The 19428-nt window shown below is 35.2% G+C and overlaps 1 protein-coding gene across 1 annotated transcript; it reads left to right on the forward strand.

Annotated features, from left to right (window-relative positions):
* The first annotated feature begins 13483 nt into the window (after positions 1 to 13483).
* Positions 13484 to 17216, forward strand: LOC127160520 (uncharacterized). The gene is made up of 5 exons (XM_051103154.1): positions 13484 to 13550; positions 13709 to 14050; positions 14186 to 14479; positions 16171 to 16194; positions 16984 to 17216. The coding sequence occupies exons 1-5, from the start codon at positions 13484 to 13486 to the stop codon at positions 17214 to 17216; spliced, it is 960 nt and encodes a 319-aa protein (XP_050959111.1).
* The last annotated feature ends 2212 nt before the right edge of the window (positions 17217 to 19428 follow it).

Consider the following 19428-nt stretch of genomic DNA (forward strand, 5'->3'; position numbering starts at 1 on the left):
GTCAGTGATATTTTCTCACTGAAGTTCGGTGGCTGAATTTTTGACAAGTCACTCTTCACAGACACAGAGCTGGACACATGTGAGCCTGATCTGACACTAATAACACAAAGAACAGAAAGAAAAATTCTTTACTACAGAAGGTTTTCATGTCTGATATCTGCACATGCTCTTGCTATGTTTTCCTACACAGAAATGCACATTTGCAACCGCAGTTGGGTTTGTGTATTCAGAATTCTCCTGGCAATAAATCCGCAGTGCACTGTCATAGACTTTACAGTGCTGCTTTGGTCAGTTAACCTCTTAAGCATCAGTGGAAGAAAGATCTGCTTTACAATTAATCACTTGATCATTGTCACTCATATTTGATTGACCTAGAAATAGTGCAGATTTTCTTTTAACATAACATTTGTTCAAAAAATGTTAATGAAAAAAGAAAATCCAGCTTACAATGACAACTACTAATGCTGGAGAAACATACAAAATTCCCTTGGTAGGTGATGATGTTTTCTCAATGAAGTCTGGTATTGTTTTATTTAGTCACATTCTATCATATACACCATAGTTGAGAAACTGGTTAATGCAATAGTATAATGTAAAATGCATAAAATACCTTTTGGTCAGTGATGTTTTCTCACTGAATTTTGGTGGTTCTTCTTTTGACCAGTCACTCTTCACAGACACAGAGCTGGACACATGTGAGCCTGATCTTACACTAACAACACAAAGTACAGAAAAAAAAAAAAATGCTTTACTACAGAAGGTTTTTTTTTTTTATGCCTGATATCTGCACATGCTCTCGCTATCTTGTCCTACACAGAAATGTGTGTTTGCAACCACAGTTAGGTTTGTGAATTCAGAATTTGACCTTGCAGAATTTCTTTTACATTTTTAATCATAACATTTGTTCAAAAAATGTTCCTGAAAAATAAAATCCAGCTTGCATATGGTTTGAAACCATTCTGATTCTCCACTGTTCCAATGCCTACTGAAGAGCTAGAAGAAAACACAGTCTTTGCTAACCTTTGACAAACTACTAAGGTGAGAAACAAACAAAATACCTATTGATAGATGATGTTTTTTTCTCACTTGAGCTTGGTGGCGGATTTGGATTTGACCAGTCACTCTTCACAGACACAGAGCTGGGCACCTGTGAGCCTGATCTTGCACTAATGATACAAAGAACAGAGAGAAAAAACACATCTTATTATAGGAGGTGTCACACCCCAGGACTATTTGTTGTGTTTTCATTCCCCATGTGCTCTGTGACCTAGTTTTCCCACATGTCTGATTGTGTAATTATGTTCAGGTGTGTCTTATCAATTATTTTAATTTGCTTAAGTATTTAAAGTGTAGACTGTTCTATGCTCTTTGGTCTGGTTTTGTTGGTGTTATACATGTTTTTCATGCCTGCTTTCTCTTTATTAACCTTATGTGGATCTATTAAAGACTACTGGACTTTATCTTTATGTTGTGCGTGTTTGTTAGGCCACTTTTCGTAACAAGGAAAGAATTTAATACAATAATGAAATATAACATACAGTAAATGTGCATTTGTTCATGATATGGATGAATAGATGGTGTATACTGGGTGTATATTTGGTTGTCTGATGTTTTTCCATGATAAATTTATGCCCCTTAGTGGCTTTCTTTGTAGTTGAACTACTGGGAAGAAATTGCAATCAGAAATCATTAAAGAGAGAAGCAGATTACATGACATCTCTTTCTGTGATTTATTGTTTTATTTAATCAAGTTGTCTTGCATATATTGCAATGCAGAAATTAGCTATTACAGAGCTATAAATGTAAAACAAATAACGTACCTTTTAACAGATGATGTTTTTTTCTCAGTGAAGCTCGGTCCTTCATCTTTTGAATGGTCACTCTTCACAGAAACAGAGCTGGACACATGTGAGCCTGATCTTACACTATAATGACACAAAAAACAGAGAGAAAAAAAAATACCACAAGAGTTTCTTCAGTCTCATATGAAGACATTCGATGTTGCAAATGGAAATGCATTTGACATTTAACAATAACCGTGCTTTATTATTCTTATCTTAAATTCACCAAAATTCAGTAATGCTTTTGGACACATTTCTTAACTTTTTTGTGTTTGATATTTGATTTAATGAAAATCGAAATAACGTAACAATCTTGTCACACCATAGAGATTCAGTGGGATGGGATCAAGATGCTAATTCTAAAATTAAAATGGCATAGGAGTCTTAAATTAAATTGTTTAGCTGTTATGTCCCTGCTGGGGTGCCTGGGTGTGCCTCTCTTTCTCTTTTGCTGCGTTCTCGCCATATCGTAACAACAACATGTGACGTTCTACTTGGAGCTGTTCGTGTCCTCAGACTCGGAATTATGCTTTTCTACGGCAACACTATAAACGCCTAAACAGAGCCTACATTGGTCAGGTGGTACAGTGGTCGTGTGATACAACTCGTAGCTCTCAGAAGGCTCCCAGTTCACAAGTTGTAATTACGAGTTCTACAAGGACGTGAAGGCTTGATACAAGTTGGAATCTCGTAATTACGGGAATTCCGATATGGTGTGAACGCACCTTTTTTCCCTTGCTCTCTGTGATTTTTCTTAGGCTCACCCTTTCTGAGTTTCGGTTGGTTCAGGATGCTGTCAGTCTTTATTAAAACCAGGATAATGTTTGTTTTGTTTTGTTCTTTTCTTTCTTTGGCATCACCTGCATCCCCTTTTCTCATGGCTTATTTATTTGAATTGTAAATATTACTATATGTTCTGTTGATCATTGTATGTATAATAAAACACCTTTCTTTGGCATTACTTTGTGTAGTGTTGTCTCTTGCTATCATATTACTCCAAATTTTATCATCACCTAAACATTAATACTTCTAACCCTAGATCAAATTTAGAGGTCATAACATTAGGTAATTGCTAAGATAAGGCTTGCCTTTAATTCAAAATTACAAGCTTAATTAATGCACAAAGACATTAAAAAGATGAGTAACATGATAATCCCTGGTCCTGCGTGATTCTTTAATGTAATCCCAAAAATACAGGCCAGAAAACTGCATGGATTGTCATCCTGTTCTGCTTTTTAACCTTAATGACTAAAGTCAAGATGCACCAATCTGATCTTGTTATTTTTTGTTCTACCACAATATAAACAGTCTTTCTATCATCAAGGTAAAAAAACAAACAAACAACAACAACAACAACAAAAAAAACAATTACCCTGCATTCCTCAACTGGACTCTAAACAAGTGGTTTTCATAACTACCATATTCATAAGTGTTTAACATAGTCTCTTCTAAACTGACTTAATCTAGACACAAACTAGACTCAGTTTCAAGTTTTTCCCCCTCCTCAGTGACATTTTGAAGAGGTATGAGCCCTATTTTTTTCCTTTTCTTTCTTTCTTTCTTTCTTTCAGTCTGCAACGATAGTAGAACTGCACTCTTGTACTGGCCATAAAGCAATCTTACCTCTTTTTCCCCGAGAGACTCATCTTAGACGGAGAGTCCTTTCACTTCAGATCACTTCAGAACATTTCAATCACTCCTCACAACACAGGCCTCTATAACATTACTATGCAAAAATTAAACTGTTAAAACGTCAAGAAAAAAAGACAGTCCACATAGGCTATGTAGTTTTCTAATAGACACTAATTTATTCCGTTTTTATGAAATAAAAAAATATTCTATTAGTCATATAGCGGCTGATTCGTAGATTTTTTTTTTTTTTTTTAACAAACCCAAACACAGCAACATTTAGAAACTTAGAAAGTTTAACGTTCGCACGGGTAACTCCTCTAACCGAAAGACTTGGTATAGAGTCGGTTTTATATCCGCACATTCCGCGTTCAAGAACTTTTTAATTACATGTGCAATAAATTTAATGTTTGCACATTCTAATCAGCAATATGATATTGACAACCAACGATTTTTCAGTATTGTTTCAATAGCATACTTACTTGCGAACGGCCACGTAGCGGGGTAACCAAGATAGGGACCGCCTAAAAAGTTGTTGTTGTTGTCACAAACAGACAACTACAGTTCAGCCTACTACAGATGTACTAACAAATATCACTCACATAATCTGTTATAATGCTGTAGATTTTTCCGTTAGAATCAATAAAATGGCATTATAATGATGGTGTTTAAAAAAATATATTTAGGAAATGTAAAATAATGAACGTGTACATGAACTGTAATTTGGTAATAATCCAGACAAGTGGAAAATCACGAGTTGTCATTGCTGTTAAACACACTTGTGCGATCCTTCATAGCTTTCCATCTTGAAAAAAAAAAAAAAAAAATCTATATCCAGTTTAAATATTTTGACTGATCATGCCGATATCCTCACTTTGAACTGTCAAAGCTGAATTTGCATCTCTTTAACTCTTTTTAATTCCTATCCACATAGCTAACCGTTACAGAAAGAATGCAATAGTATATTATTTCTCTGTTTAAAACGTAACACTAGGGAAAGCATAAATTATATATTTAGGTCTTCTTTATCACTAAAAAACAGAGATACTAGACATTAAAAATACCATTTTGTATTTTACAAACCTTTTTATTGAAATATGCATTCAATTTTATCATGTCCTCAGTGCAAAGTAATCAAATTCTACAATAAATATAAACCATGAAATTATAAAAACCTCAAAATATTTTAAAATGATGTTATAGACTGCTAAACTGCATCTAATCATACATATAAATGTGAAACTATAGTTTTTTTTTTTGTTTTTTTTTATACAATTTTCTTCATTTACTGTGTCCCTAAAGTCATCTCCCACCCTGTTAGTATATACTTTCTCACATTCCAAAATAGACTACAATTCCATTAAGACCATTTTAGGCAGTGAGTTCCACCCTGGAACTATGTCAGATATGTTTTTACTTTTTTTTTTTTTTTACTTCTGGGTTGGCCTACAAAACAAGAAAAAACAACTATCCTTTGATGACCATGTGGTAGGAAGAGACCAATAAAACAGATTTAATGCTACATAGACCTCAAAGAGGAAGAAAAGCTGTATTTACACAATCCATTCATTTACTTTTCTCTTTAATGTGCTTTATATTCAAAAAGGGGCTTTGTTTATTAAAGAACACGTTTAGTTTGTTCTTGGTTTTCTTTATTTCACTTTAGCATTTTGATTAGCAAATGTAATGCATATGGGGTTAGATTAGAAAACATCGATATGTGTGTGTGTTTTTTTTTTTTTTTTTTTTTTTGACTGATCAAAAATTCTCCATAACATATTTTTGTCCAGTCAAAAAAAAAAACAAACAAACAAAAAAAAAACATATCTGACAGTTCTAAAAGTTCTGTTTACCTGTAGATGATTAGAGAGCTAAATGTTGATCACTCCAAGAGCTACAGCTAACTTATCTTAAAATTTACCACACTGTTAGATTCTACCCGGTCAGGATATGTGAAACTAACAGGGTTGAAATTCTAATAGAATAAATATTATTTATTATATATTGCAAATAAATCTTCTGAGAATGTGTTAGACTCAAAAATACCTTCAATATATATGTATATATATATATCTGAAATGAGAGTTATCAAATCCACAATGATGTTCTCTCATCTGCTGTGTGGTCTGTTCCTTTGGAGTGAGTACCTCTCAATATTTTTACTCAGTAAATACTACAAGAGCTAATAGTACAACAGACAGATGAATGCATAAATAATAAAATTATGAATAATAATAATAATAATAATAATAATAATAATAATAATAAGTTCCTCCATGAAATTATATTTGGTCAGAGTTTTGTTGTGCCATAATTATACTACATTTTTTTCAGGTGTTTGGTGATACAGATGGAGGGAGATTCTGTCACTCTAAACAATATTTGAGAAAAGACTCCAGATGGACAGTCAAACTGGATCTCCGACCATAAGAAACATTATAACTGAACACTCTTTTATATTAACTGATGAACAAAGATGAACAATATTTGTAAATTTCATGATCAGTAATTTGTGTTCCTAAAATAATATTTGTTTCCCTTATGTTCTCCAATTCTTCTGCCAGTTCCTGTCATCACCAGAGACTCTTCTCAATGTTCTTCATCAAAAATGTCTTTTGGTACAAAGGAAACAGTTTATTGTCCAGCATCAGTGTGTCTGATCTCAGCATCAGTCTCTATCTACCTCTGTAGGTGGAATACCAGTATAAAAACACCTACAGCTGTGTAGTGGCTAATTCATTCACTAATCAGACTTGACACCTCAGCATCACTGATCTCTGTCAGTCATGTACAAGTATGTCAGCAGTAAATCCACTTTACAGACCTGAAAGAGTTAAAATGCACTAATGTTTGCTTGTTCTTCTACTTCAGTCTCTGTTAGGTATTGTGGTTCTACTAAAGCTGTGATCCGATTGGTCATCTCTGCTGTGGTGGGCGTGGCTACTGTTGCAGCAGTAGTTTATGACATTTGATCTGGAACAGTTCAGTGAGACGAGACGTAAGAGACACCAGGGGGCGATGTTTTTTCTAACCCCATATGCATTACATTTGCTAATCAAAATGCTAAAGTAAGATAAATAAAGAAAACCAAGAACAAACTAAACTTGTTTTCTAATAAACAAAGTCCCTGTTTGAATATAAAGCACATTAAAGAGAAAAGTAAAGGAATGGATTGTGTAAATAAAGCTTTTCTTCCTCTTTGAGGTCTATGTAGCATTAAATGTGTTTTATTGGTCACTTCCTATCACATGGTCATCAACAGATAGTTGCTTTTTCTTGTTTTGTAGGCCAACCCAGAAGTAAGCATCACTAACTGAACTAGTTCCCCTTGTGTAATGTTTAATGTTGTGTTAGTGTTATATAATTGTAATGCTAGGTTAAAGAACACTAGGGGGCAGGCAAGGACAGAGGGCTAAGAATTCAGGAGAAAAACAGCAATGAAGTGTTAGTTAAAGGGTTAGTTCAGCCAAAAATGAAAAATAGCCCATTATTTACTCACCCCCATGGCATCCTAGGTGTATATAACTTCCTTCTTTCAAACATATCCAATCTGAGTTATATTAAAAACTGTCCTGGCTCTTTTAAGCTTTATTATGGCAATAAGCAGGTGTTTCAAGTCCAAGTCCAATAAAGTGCATCCAACCATAATAAAAAGCACCTCCGAGGGGTGAATAAAGGTGCATTCTGTGGTGAATCAATGCATTTATCCATATTCAAAATGGTAATAATCACTTTAAACTAGGTTGCCCTCACTGTTGTACACAGAAGCAGCTCCTGGTGGATGACGTCATCCACCTGCACATGCACCTGTGAGTCTTGTGAAAACCAGCATTTACAGGAGAAAAGAAAGCAAAGTTTCCTTACTTTAGCAAAGGAAAACCAGTTTTCTCTTGGTTTATATCAAAATACTCTGACGTTCTTCTTTACAAATCCTTATTTTGTGCTCTAATTTGTGACCATTGTTTTGTTTTGGTCTCTCCACGGTGTGTCCGTGTTTGTCACTTCTGGCCCGGTCATCCCCAATGCCGACATCCTACGTCATCCGTCCGGAGTTGCTTCTGTGTACAACAGTGAGCACAAGCTAGATTAAAGTGATTATTGTGTTTTAAATATGGATATTTTTCTTATAAAAACACATCGATTCACTACAGGAGGCCTTTATTTATTCAGTATTATGGATGAATGCACTTTACTGGACTTGTTTTGATCTTTTAAAGAGAAACACCTGTCTATTGCCATGATAAAACTTGAAAGAGCCAGGTCATTTTTAACATAACTCTGATTGGATTCATCTAAAAGAAGGAAGTCGTACACTCAAAGGATGGCTTGAGGATGAGTAAATAATGGGCTAATTTTAATTTTTGGGTGAGTTAACCCTTTAATTTTGGAGGTTTTTGATAGAGTAAATAAAAAATGAGTTGTTCTACTAATATATCTGGACCGGACTTCACACAGAAAATTGTACCTGGGTAGGTTTTATTTACACAAATGTAGATTTGTTAAGGTTCCTTCAAGCTTTGTGGCTGAAAATTTGCTATCAATTTTCATATTCATTTCAAAGATGTGCTTTTAACCAAAAATCAATTTTTTCTCTAGGTTTTAAGAATTTGCAGTTGATTTCAGTTGAGGCAGATTCAACTGGTTCAATTCCACATAAATACAGTTTTGTTATCAGCCTTAGTAATCAGCCTTAATTTGCATAACAGAATTCATGTTCAGTTGACTTTATGCAAATATCACAACAGTCCAAGATAAATGTTTTCTTTGAGCTGAAGCTTATTTGTATAGTAAGAAAGTAATTTGAATGTACCACATTGGCCATATTGTTATTGTCATGTGACCTACTTTTCAAAAAAACCTTTGAATTTAATACTTTTTTGGGGGGTGCAAGTTTATACACAGCAGATGTTTTGCACTCTCAGATAAAAAGGTACATCTGTCACTGGCACAAATCTTTTTTAAGCAGGTGGCAGGTGGGTGCTTTATCTTTATTACTTTGAAATCTGCAGCTGCCAGTCTTTGTTTAACTGACCTCAGTGGAGTTTAATTGTACAACAAAGGAAGTGAAAGTGAAAAACGGCTGTGCAGCTGAACATCAAATGCCTGAAAAGCCTGGTGGCCCTTCTTCATCTAGCATACTGCTTTCACACTATCAAATTTACTATTTATATATTTTTATTTATTGTGTCTTTCTAGGTTAAGCATTGGTGTGCAAAGTAATTACAAACAAATGATTTAAAATTAACATATGTCTTTGAGTTCATGTCATTGATGTAACCAACGTTAAAAACTTAGCTAGGAATATAATGATGTTTTGATTTTAGTGTTTTATGGGAAGTTAAAGTCAACATTTTTGAGAATTGCCCAGTTGTGATAGCAATATGTTTTTCCATGATATGACAAGTTTCACAGGATGTGGTTTGTAAGTTAGAGATGGAGGAAACAGTCACACAACACACAGACATGTTTCCATTGTCTTTAATGGCCAGTTCAACCAAAACAATATCATTATGTCATAATTTACTCACCGTTATGCTGGTATAAACCTATATGACATTCATTATTCTGTGGAAACTGCTAAATAAATTGTTGTTGTTGTTTTTGTTGTTTTGTTTGTAACTGCAAAGAGCAGTTACTAAGAGCATATTCTGTGGTCTTCTCTCCGGATATTGGCCAAAGGCTATTGACTGTACAGAGTATGTACGTGCACAGAATGTGTGGGTGGGTGGTTTGGGCAAAAAGCAGCCTGTGTCGCTTAACTTTACTATCAGAGTAAACAGCATTTGTGCATACTAATGTTGAGAGTATAAATACTGTGTGCTATCTGGAGCCAAATCCGTTGGTTAGGATCTTCATTCTTTATGCAGACTGAACTTAACCAGCTTCATTTGTTCAGAGGAAAACCTTGTTCAGAGAATAACACCTGGTATTTGCTTAAATTATTAACCTTTCTGAGTGTTCAGTAAGCTGAAAAAGGAGATCCATGTGTTTTGTTTTTTGTTATATATATAAATGAAGTTTTATTGTTGTCATTGTAAATATTCACTTTCTTGTGGCCACAAAGATATTGTGGGTCACATTCTTATATTTACTTAAACACACAACCACCAACATCAAATCCTTAGAAGCTTGCGAACAGTTGTGTTAGTGGCTGCTAATTCACAATCTGACAAACTGTGAAACTTTTTTTTTTTTTTCGGCATTTAGTTAAGTTTCTTTCATGTCTGCCAGCTCAGAAATGCAGAAGAGAAAATGTTAGAATATTCCATGCTCTCTGCTCCTTGTCCGTGAGAACCTGCTTGTACATGACTTCTCTCCCCCCTCCCTTTTTTGTCTCTCTTCCTCTCTCCCTGCTGTGTATTGTATCTCACATATCTATACCTTATGGTTTTATCATTATACCCCTTGTTTTTATCTGTTTAACATATAGTTGGTTGGAATAACAGGATGAATTTAGGAAGAGCTTATTGTACACCCAGATCTATTTCTGATATTTCATTATACACCCAATAATGTTTTTGTTCCATATGACGCACATAGATATTTTTGGTTAGATGCATAACATCCTTTAATATTCCTATATATACTCTTGTATTAGACCAATAAAGTTGAAGTAAGGAAATACAGAACTTGCGTCTGTGTCTTGCTTCCCGGCCGTATCACATTGGGAGACTGAGAATATTCGGTGGCAACAAGAAATGTAACGGGACACATTTATTAACAGAAAACATACAGGGTTTGTTATGGGCTGTCTGAGTCTGAAATTTTGTTATCCAGTGAGTTGTTTTAGTTTGCAGTTTCTATGTAGATAGCTAGTTATTTGAATAAGACCACCTCTGAATCATATATGAGCCCATGGCAGCAATTTAGTTGTCTTGTGTCGACACACCCCACAGTAGCTCATTATCATTTAAAGGGACATGCATCAAAACTGGTCGCTGTGAACAAAGCTGTTTTTGACAAGGTAAAAAGGGTGTTGTTATACATAACCACAGAGAATTTTTTACCAAAGTGTGTTACAGACATTTCATGAAGACCAGTAGTTTTTTTGTTTTCATTTGTCATTTGTTTTCATTTTCTTTTTTATTTCATTTCATGAAGGTCACATTTTTTCAGGTTTTACAAACCTTGTGAGGACATTTCCGCATTTACACAGACCATTTGCACAGCTGTTTTTTTTTCTCTATCCAAATCATTTCTCTATCAACAACATTAAAGACTTCACACAAAATATCACACAACTGACACTTTGCATGGATTTTAATTGACAGGCAATCTGACCAATCATAAAGCCAAATCTGCCATTTTTGTCTGACAAACAAACTAGACTGGAGAGTAGATTAACAACGGTGTACTTGAAATTGAAATACGGTGTGTACTTTCCGTGGCTGAAACAAAATATCTTCTGATGTTCATTCGTGTTTATTTAGTGATATAACTATAGTTAAGTGGAAGAGGTGATCAGTTCACTTGCCGCTTGAACTGAGGCACTACAGTGATCTGTTATTACAGAGCCACAAACTGTATTCATTGTTTGAATTTTTTGAAAAATTCAGTGTTTGTTTTTCTAATATGTTTGCTTTTAGTCATTTATTTGATGCTATAATAATATCATCACGATTGTGTGTTTGTGATACCTGGGACATTTTAGATGATTTTTTCAAGAATGGAAGAGAAGTCTTTTTTTTTTTTTTTTTTTTTTTTTTTTTTACAGTCTAGTCAGTCTTTTTTTACCAGCTGGTATATGGCATGGTGACCTGACTTACATGTGCAAGGGTTCACAACCTCATATTTTACCTGCTTTACATGCTACTTTACCTGGCCAGCAAAAACAGAATGTTCCGTTAATGTTAGTATTTGGTTCCCTTCATGTTTTTTTTTTTTTTTGAGAACCACATAATAATGTTCTTTTTAGGTTTTATTTTTTGCAACCATAAAAAAACCCACCTATTTCACAGTTGATGTTGCGACAATTATTCTTTTGTTTGAGTTTTACATATTTAATTGCTAAAAGAGTGTGATCTTAAATTAAATTAAATGAGTATTTGCTAGAGCTGGTCTGTGACGAACCACCAGCTTTTAATGAAAACTGTCGGGTGTGGTGCACCGCAATCAACATTCGATTGCTGAAGAAGCAGAAGCAGAAGAAGCAGCCTGCCAAACATGGCAGGATGCAAGTGTTACGCTTGGTTGTTGTGCAAGTGTTACGTTTGAGCTATCAAACAAGATGGTTTACACATAATAGCTTTTAATAGCTTGCTTTTAGTCTTGCATGCATAGTGCTGTTCAGATAAGTCAGTTAATGCATGATCTCGCTGACAACTTTCAGTTCAAATTGGGTGGACGACTGGGTAGAGGATAGATAAAAAAAGGCATGATGACTAGTAGACTACTGTGTTTTTATTATAAAATTATGTGAAATAACTGTTGCAATGCTGCATAACAAATATATTTTCACCACAAGAATAGCAATGTGCAGTGAGAGAACTGCAAGATTTGAAAGTCTTTCAAATAGTTCAAATATTTTTTTTTTTTTAATCTAAGCATTAATCTATTGCATTTATATATTATTATTATTATAAGCAATTTATTGCTTAATGCACTTCTTTGCTGCATGTACAGGTTATGTGGCCAAACAACAAAAATTTTATTCATATTTTAAATGGATAAGTATAGCCTACAAAGCGCACAAAGCTTCCTTTACAAAAAATCTGTCACTCACTTCATTCTGTGATCTCAAAGTTCCGTTATAAATAATATGTTGCAAAATTAATCTCTTATTTACATCCTGTACACACAATGAGAATAATGACAATTGCGTAAGAATTGGCAGCCCTGTATAGCAGGTTTAAACAGCTGAAAATGCGTTAAAAAAAAAAAAAAAAAAAGTGTTACGTTAAGGTAGTGTATGTGTTGCCAGGTCTTACTGATCGTAAAATTATCATAATGATATTTTATATAAGAACAATGTGTGTTGCTTTTAAACTGTAACATTTATATACAAATTTAGCATGTTCAGAATGTATGTATTGGCCAATGTGTTAAATAAATAGAAACGTTGCTAATTTAGTTGGTACAGGACAAAATGTAAATTTAAACTGGTCATCTTACCTCTAACTAGAGTAAGATTGCCCCCTACCCCCATTTAATTCTTAAAACATTTATATACATTTTCAAAATCTCATGAATATAAAATACTAAATCAGCTATTCTATTTAAAATTGTATTTTGACAGTTATCTAATATCTAATTTATTGAAATATTGAATAATAACCCTAACAGTTGAAACAACGTGCTCATCCCATTCTGTGCCAATTCTGAGATGGGCTCCATCATGCCCCAAGAGTCTAATTAAAAAAAAAAAATAAAAATAAATCTTACCACAGGGGATGTCTTCCCTGCTGAAAAATCCAGCATAAACCAGCATTGATTCCAAGCTTGTCCAGGCTGGTATATGCTGGTTAGTGCTGGTATAGTGCTGATCCAGACTGTTTATGCTGGTATAGTGCTGGTGTAGTGCTGGTGTATATTGGTTAGTGCTGGTATAGTGCTGCTCCAGGCTGGTTTATGCTGATATGGTGCTGGCCTAGCTGGTGGACCAGCATATCCGTGCTGTTCTCAAGCAAAAGAGAGCTGGTGATGCTGGTTCACCAGCAGGGCCTTGCAAGGTTGAGTGTCAGTAGGCCAGCTGTCTGTATGCAAGCAGTGTTTTGGGTACAAATGTAGCTTTTGATTGCATATTTCTCTGTTTAACTTATTAATGATGCAAAAGAAAACAATGTAAGGTTAAAACATATGATTTATTGAATTATAGAACTTTTTTCTTTTGCTCCCTCTACTGAAAGTGTAACTGTACATTTTAATTGCCTTAGTTATAATTACATTATTAATCAATGTCACTGGTTAACCGGTAAAATGTTTCAAAGCATCAAAGGAATTTTCTTCTGTTTCATGGGATCCAGCAAACCAGCAAACAGCATCCCATGCTGGTCCCAGCATGCAAAACATACCTTATGCTGGTGACCAGCAATGCTGGATTTTTCAGCAGGGTTACCCAATATTTCTACATCAAATATTCAAGTATGTTCTAATGACTGAATGAAGATCAATGCTTTTGCTGTATTGTTGGCTTTGATGTACATAAAATACTTGGGTTTAAGAAATTATAGTAGTGCTTCAAATAAACTTAGAATGCTTAGATGAGAATCTGTGATTTGTTGTTGTCTGTTTTATTTCAGGTGTGTCTGGTGTTGATACAGATGAAACAGAGACAATATCAGTGATGGAGGGAGATTCTGTTACTCTGCATAGTGATGTTACTGAAATAAAGAGAGATGATCAGATACTGCGGACATTTATGCTTAGAAATTCAGATAATCGTCTAGCTGTAATCTATAATCAGGTCCTCTCTATATATGACAGTAAAGATTATAACAAAATATTCAGAGGCAAACTACAGATAAATGAGCAGACAGGATCTCTGACCATCACAAACATCAACAAATTACACTCTGGACTTTATAAACTACAGGTCATTAATGGAGGGGTCAAATACAAGAGCTTCAATCTTGCTGTCTATGGTGAGTAAACTGAATAAATCATAAGTTTCAGTTTGGGGATGACCAATTTTTGGATCTATGACTGAGGATCTTTACACATATCTCTTTCAGTAATGGATTGTTTCTAAAAGGTTTATCTTTTTTTTAATGTTTCAGGTCTTCTGACTGTTCCTGTCATCAGTGATTCTACTCAAAATCTTTCAGAATCAGAAAGATCATCAAAGCAGAATTGTTCATTGGTGTGTTCAGTGTTGAATGTGAGTGATGTGAGTCTCTCCTGGTACAAAGGAAACAGTTTATTGTCTAGCATCAGTGTGTCTGATCTCAGCATCAGTCTCTCTTTACCTCTGGAGATTGAGTGTCTGGATGATTCATACAGCTGTGCAGTTGCTTATTCATTTACCAACCAGACTAAACGCCTCAACATCACTGATGACTGTCAGACAGACTGTCAGACTGATAAAATGTCAATTTAAAAAGGAATGTTTTTAATACATGAAATAATAACAAAAATTTTCATCTAATTATGTAAATAATTGACAGACTATTCAATCATGAGTGTAACTTTTAGTAGCATCTTTTATAATATATCCCCCAATTAGATCTGCTATTATTTGATCTTGAAGTCTGGTGAAATTAAATTGCAGCAATCACTGTTTTTGATTTATTCACTGCAGACGTGTCTGTCAAACTTCTGATAATTGCTGCTGTAATTCTGCTGCTGCTGCTAGTGCTGCTAGGTTTAGCTGTGTCGATGTGCTATTTCTGCAGGAGCCACAATAAAGCAGCACATGAAAGCAAGTATTATATTATATAACTGATAAAAACATATATATCATTTTATGCAGCTATAGTGTTCAAAAGTCTCAACATTTTTTTTTTTTTTTTAATTTTGTCAATCTATTTTTATTAAACAGCTCACACTACTGTGGAAGAGGTCGAGTACATGGATGCAACATTTACTACACACAGAGCTCAGGATTCAGTAAGATATGTTTGTTATTCTCTGCACATTTGTACAAATCATGTTGCAGCATGAACAACTTAAAACTGTTTGTTTGTTTTTTTTGTTTTGTTTTTTTTTGTTTTTTTGTGGTCTGAGTAATGAAATCTGCTCTAAAAAAATTTAAATGCATTTTATCATGTTTAACCCTTTAACTGTCACTCCCATTTTTGAACACGGACATAAAAATGCACTATCCAGACTTAAATTTGTATAATTTATGAATGAAAACATTTTGTAATATGCGTTTGATGTGCATTTTCCATGGTAATGAAATGTCTGAAAAGTTAAAATGCCTTTCAAAGGATGAATTTTGAAATTTTAAGTTTTGAGCTGATATATAATTTCTTATGATATCCAAAGTGTGATAGGGAAAAAGGCAATGAAGAAACTCTTTTGTGACAAAGGTCAGAACTCATGTTACGATGTAGTGGCACTCTTGACATATATTAATCTATTACTTTTTCTACATAATTTTTAACACAAAAATATGTTAAAATATCTATTTAGGAGTCTTAGACCTTTCATACAATGTAAATTTTGTCATGATTCGAGTAGGATTTATTTGTAATATGGTAAAGTAAACTTAGGCATCCCACAGGTAGGACGGTGACAGTTAAAGGGTTAAAGTATTCGAGATCTCAAATGATCACCCTCATGATCTGTTGATAGTTGTAAGTGCTTTGGTTGTGAATTTTGGCTTCAGCTCAGTTCTTCTGTGCCTCTGTACATGTACTTACACAATCTTGAAGCTTTTCATTCCCTTTTTTTTGTGGCATTTGGACTTCTCACAGTATTTTTTATTTATTTATTTTATTTATTATTATTATTTTTTGTTTTGTTTTTGTGCTACTTTGTTTTTCTAAATCTTAATGCTGTATTCATATGTAGTATCAGCACTGGTTTCTTGTCTCTTCCTAATGCATGTGTCTTTTTATACAGGAGACTAATGGACAGAAGCACACAGAGTATTCAGTGGTGGCTTTCCGATGATGATCACTCAGATTGTATTATTATACAGCTCATGTTATTACAAGGTAGAGCTTTTGACCTTGAATAAGAAAGACCAGACGTCTAGGGTATTCACAACAGACAGGTTCATGAGACACTTGGTTAATTTCTGATCTCTTATCTGCAGCTGCACAGCTTCCTACCTTACACAGTATAATCATGTCTAGACTTGAATTTATGTGGTTTGTGTTTAGTATTATTTTCACACGCATCCACCCTAGCTCTTTGAACCAAGAGTCATGAAAAACGGGACAAAAAAAGATCAAAAGAAGGAAGACAGCTCAGAAAAAGAACCAGTATGAGATACATACAGTATGTATATAAATGCAAATGTATGCACTGTTAATAGATACATGCAGTCATTGAGGCTCCATCTGCTGAATATTTGAGAGCTTTACATGTAGCATGATTAAGTTGGCAGATGACCATTTGGCAGATGACCACAACTACGCCATCTTTATCTACTGACCGCCTCAAAAACTGAATTATCTATGCATTCTGTACAAGACAATTTAACAACCTAGTTGAAAACAACTATGCTAAAGCTAATATCATTAAAACATGTCATTTTTATTTATTTCTGCCTACCAGTGTAAGTAAAATCTGTTAAAGACAGTTATCTGACATTGTTTTCATTACTGATGTGTCATATATTCAGTCTAAACTATATGAAGTTACACTGCTTTAAACATTGCCAAGCAGATTCACCTATATAGTATTCAGTAAGAAGTTAAAGCTTCAAGAGTGGCCGAAAAGTGAAAGATATTGTGATATATAAGTGAAAGGTGTTTTCCCCTTTCCATTTGGTTCTAACCCCCCATGGATATCCCTGCTCTAATGCTCCTTTGCCTGGAGCCCTCAAGGACCATACGAGGGACTTTCTACACCTGGCTAACCAGACCATAACCCGGACAGCTGTCTGCACCTTTTATCTGGTCAGAGTCAACACCTCGGCAAAGGCAAAGCTGTTCGGGAAATGTCTTTGAGGGAGTTTCGCTGCATTCATGGACTGGGTGCTGGAGTAAAATGGACTATTTCTCTATCTGCCCCACTGAGGAACACATCTCCAGCCCCATTCCCGAACCAGAGACCAGCCAGCTGTCATCCAGCCGCTGCATGGAGGTATCATCTGAGCCCACCACAGACGGAGAGCTTGAGCCTGCGGTGACATGAGAACCACGACTGAGCTGATCTTTGCCCCAGTGCCAGAGCCTCAAGATTCATCTGACCAGGTACAACCAGCAACATCACCCATCCCCGAGGGAGTACTGGTGGAGGTCGAGGGCTTGGAGGGGAACCCTGCTCAAACTCCCACTGCTGAGAGTGAGTTATGAGGACTAATGGACATTTTTCAAGAGGATTTGATTGATTGGGTTGGGGAGATAATTTCCATTGTTCCTGCATCTTTGGCATTTTCTGAGTCTCTGCTGGTTCTGTCCAGCTTTGAATCTCCTATGTCTCCTGAGTCTCCACTGGTTCCGTCCAGCTTTCCTGCATCTCCTTATTTTCCTGTGACTCTTAAGTTCCCACACAGCACTGCCTTTTTCCTGCTGCCAATCCTCCCACCTCAGTTGAACTTCTTTAGGCGCGCCTTCTGGGAGGGGGCAAACTGTAACGATTATGGACTATTAGTTGTGTGTTTCCCTGTTCCTGTTTTCCTGTCTTGTTTTGTTTATTTGACCTAGCATTCCATAGTTGCCCTAATTATGTCATTCTGTGCACCTGTGTTCAATCAATCAAGTCATTCCCTCTGCTTTAGTATTTATACTCCCTGTTCTGTTCTAGTCCTTGTATGTTTTCGGTTGTTGTTGCATTGCGCCACCCCCTACTCATGGATCTGTGTGAAGTTTTTATATAATAATTTTTTATATTAAACTTTTTATATTACAATTTTGGATTACTCCTGTGCCATGCACTCCACAGAACACCAGCAAAGTCCCAAGCTCAAATAAAGTTTCTTTTTTTATAAAGAATGCTGGCATAATTTAAACTACAATAAATAGTGCACTCATGTTAATCTGGGTTAACTAGTGTTATGTGAGAGGAGAGGAAAGGAGAGGAGAGGAGAGGAGAGGAGAGGAGAGGAGAGGAGAGGAGAGGAGAGGAGAGGAGAGGAGAGGAGAGGAGAGGCACATGACACTGTGATTAACAGTTTCACACAATGTAGTTTATAAGTGAGATATAAGGAAGCATTACATTAGGTATATTAAAATCATATTTGTAATATTTTAAAAAGAGAAATAAAATCTCTGAAATGTATATACCCTGCTCTCCCACAAAACAGTTGAGAAAACAGCGTCTGTTATCAGTCTGAGGCTCTTCATACACATTGACACTAGCAGCTCAGTTTGAGAGTTGCAGTGAGATCTGTTGTGGTCTGCTTTTTTAGGCCAGTATGAGATAGGATCTGGACTCATATGCTTTGTTGTGTATTTGTGAGCAGTGTGTTCATACGTTTTAAAAATATGAAGTCAAATGAATGATGAATGGAGAATCTGTCACTCTACACACTGATGTTAAAGTACAGAGAGATGATCAGTTACTGTGGACATTTGGACATCAAAACACTTGAATAGCTGAAATCATTGAAAGGGACCAAATAAACTTTATTTTTGTTAGTAATGATGGGAGATTCAGAGACAGACTACAGATGGACAATCAAACTGGATCTCTGACCATCAAAACATCGGATCTGAACACTGGACTTTATAAACTGCTGATCATCACCAGTGGAAAAAAAACTCACTGAAGGGCTTCAGTGTTACTGTGCATGGCAAGTAAACTGTACTGTCACTATAATGCTATATTTGTTCATTCCTTTTTTTTTTTTTTTTTAGTCTGAGCTCAGTATGCTGTATAAAAGTTTCTAAATGCTAATTCAAATGTCCAAAACTACAGCTGACATGACCTACCAAATGTTAAAATAATATATCAAATAACTAGTGATCAAACTATGTCTTGGAGTAGATATTGTACAATGTTGTACATGTCATTTAACTATAGTTTGTTGATGACAATACTATTATGATAATACTTGTTCTTTCATGTTTTCCAGCTTCTCTGCCCATTCCTCTACTTCACAATATCATTCATCATCATCACCAAGATCATTTGAGTCTAGATGTTCATTGGTGTGTTCAGTGGTGAATGTGAGTGATGTGAGTCTCTCCTGGTACAAAGGAAACATTTTATTGTCCAGCATCAGTGTGTCTGATCTCAGCATCAGTCTCTCTCTACCTCTGGAGGTGGAATATCAGGATAAAAACACCTACAGCTGTGTGATCAACAATCCTATCAGAGACCAGACCAAACATCTGGACATCACTCTACTCTGTCCATGATATTACTGATCTTTTGCTCTTTGTAAGACTGACGTTCCCTATGT

Source organism: Labeo rohita, unplaced genomic scaffold, assembly GCF_022985175.1.
Source record: "Labeo rohita strain BAU-BD-2019 unplaced genomic scaffold, IGBB_LRoh.1.0 scaffold_374, whole genome shotgun sequence".
In the NCBI taxonomy this organism is placed as follows: domain Eukaryota; kingdom Metazoa; phylum Chordata; class Actinopteri; order Cypriniformes; family Cyprinidae; genus Labeo; species Labeo rohita.

Bases quoted from the DNA above. Each gene is read 5' to 3' on its own strand.
- LOC127160520 (XM_051103154.1), top strand. From the start codon at position 13,484: ATGCTGGTGACCAGCAATGCTGGATTTTTCAGCAGGGTTACCCAATAT. The intron at 13,551-13,708 runs GTATGTTCTAAT...GTTTTATTTCAG, and splicing joins TTTCTACATCAAATATTCAA to GTGTGTCTGGTGTTGATACA. The intron at 14,051-14,185 runs GTGAGTAAACTG...TTAATGTTTCAG, and splicing joins CTTCAATCTTGCTGTCTATG to GTCTTCTGACTGTTCCTGTC.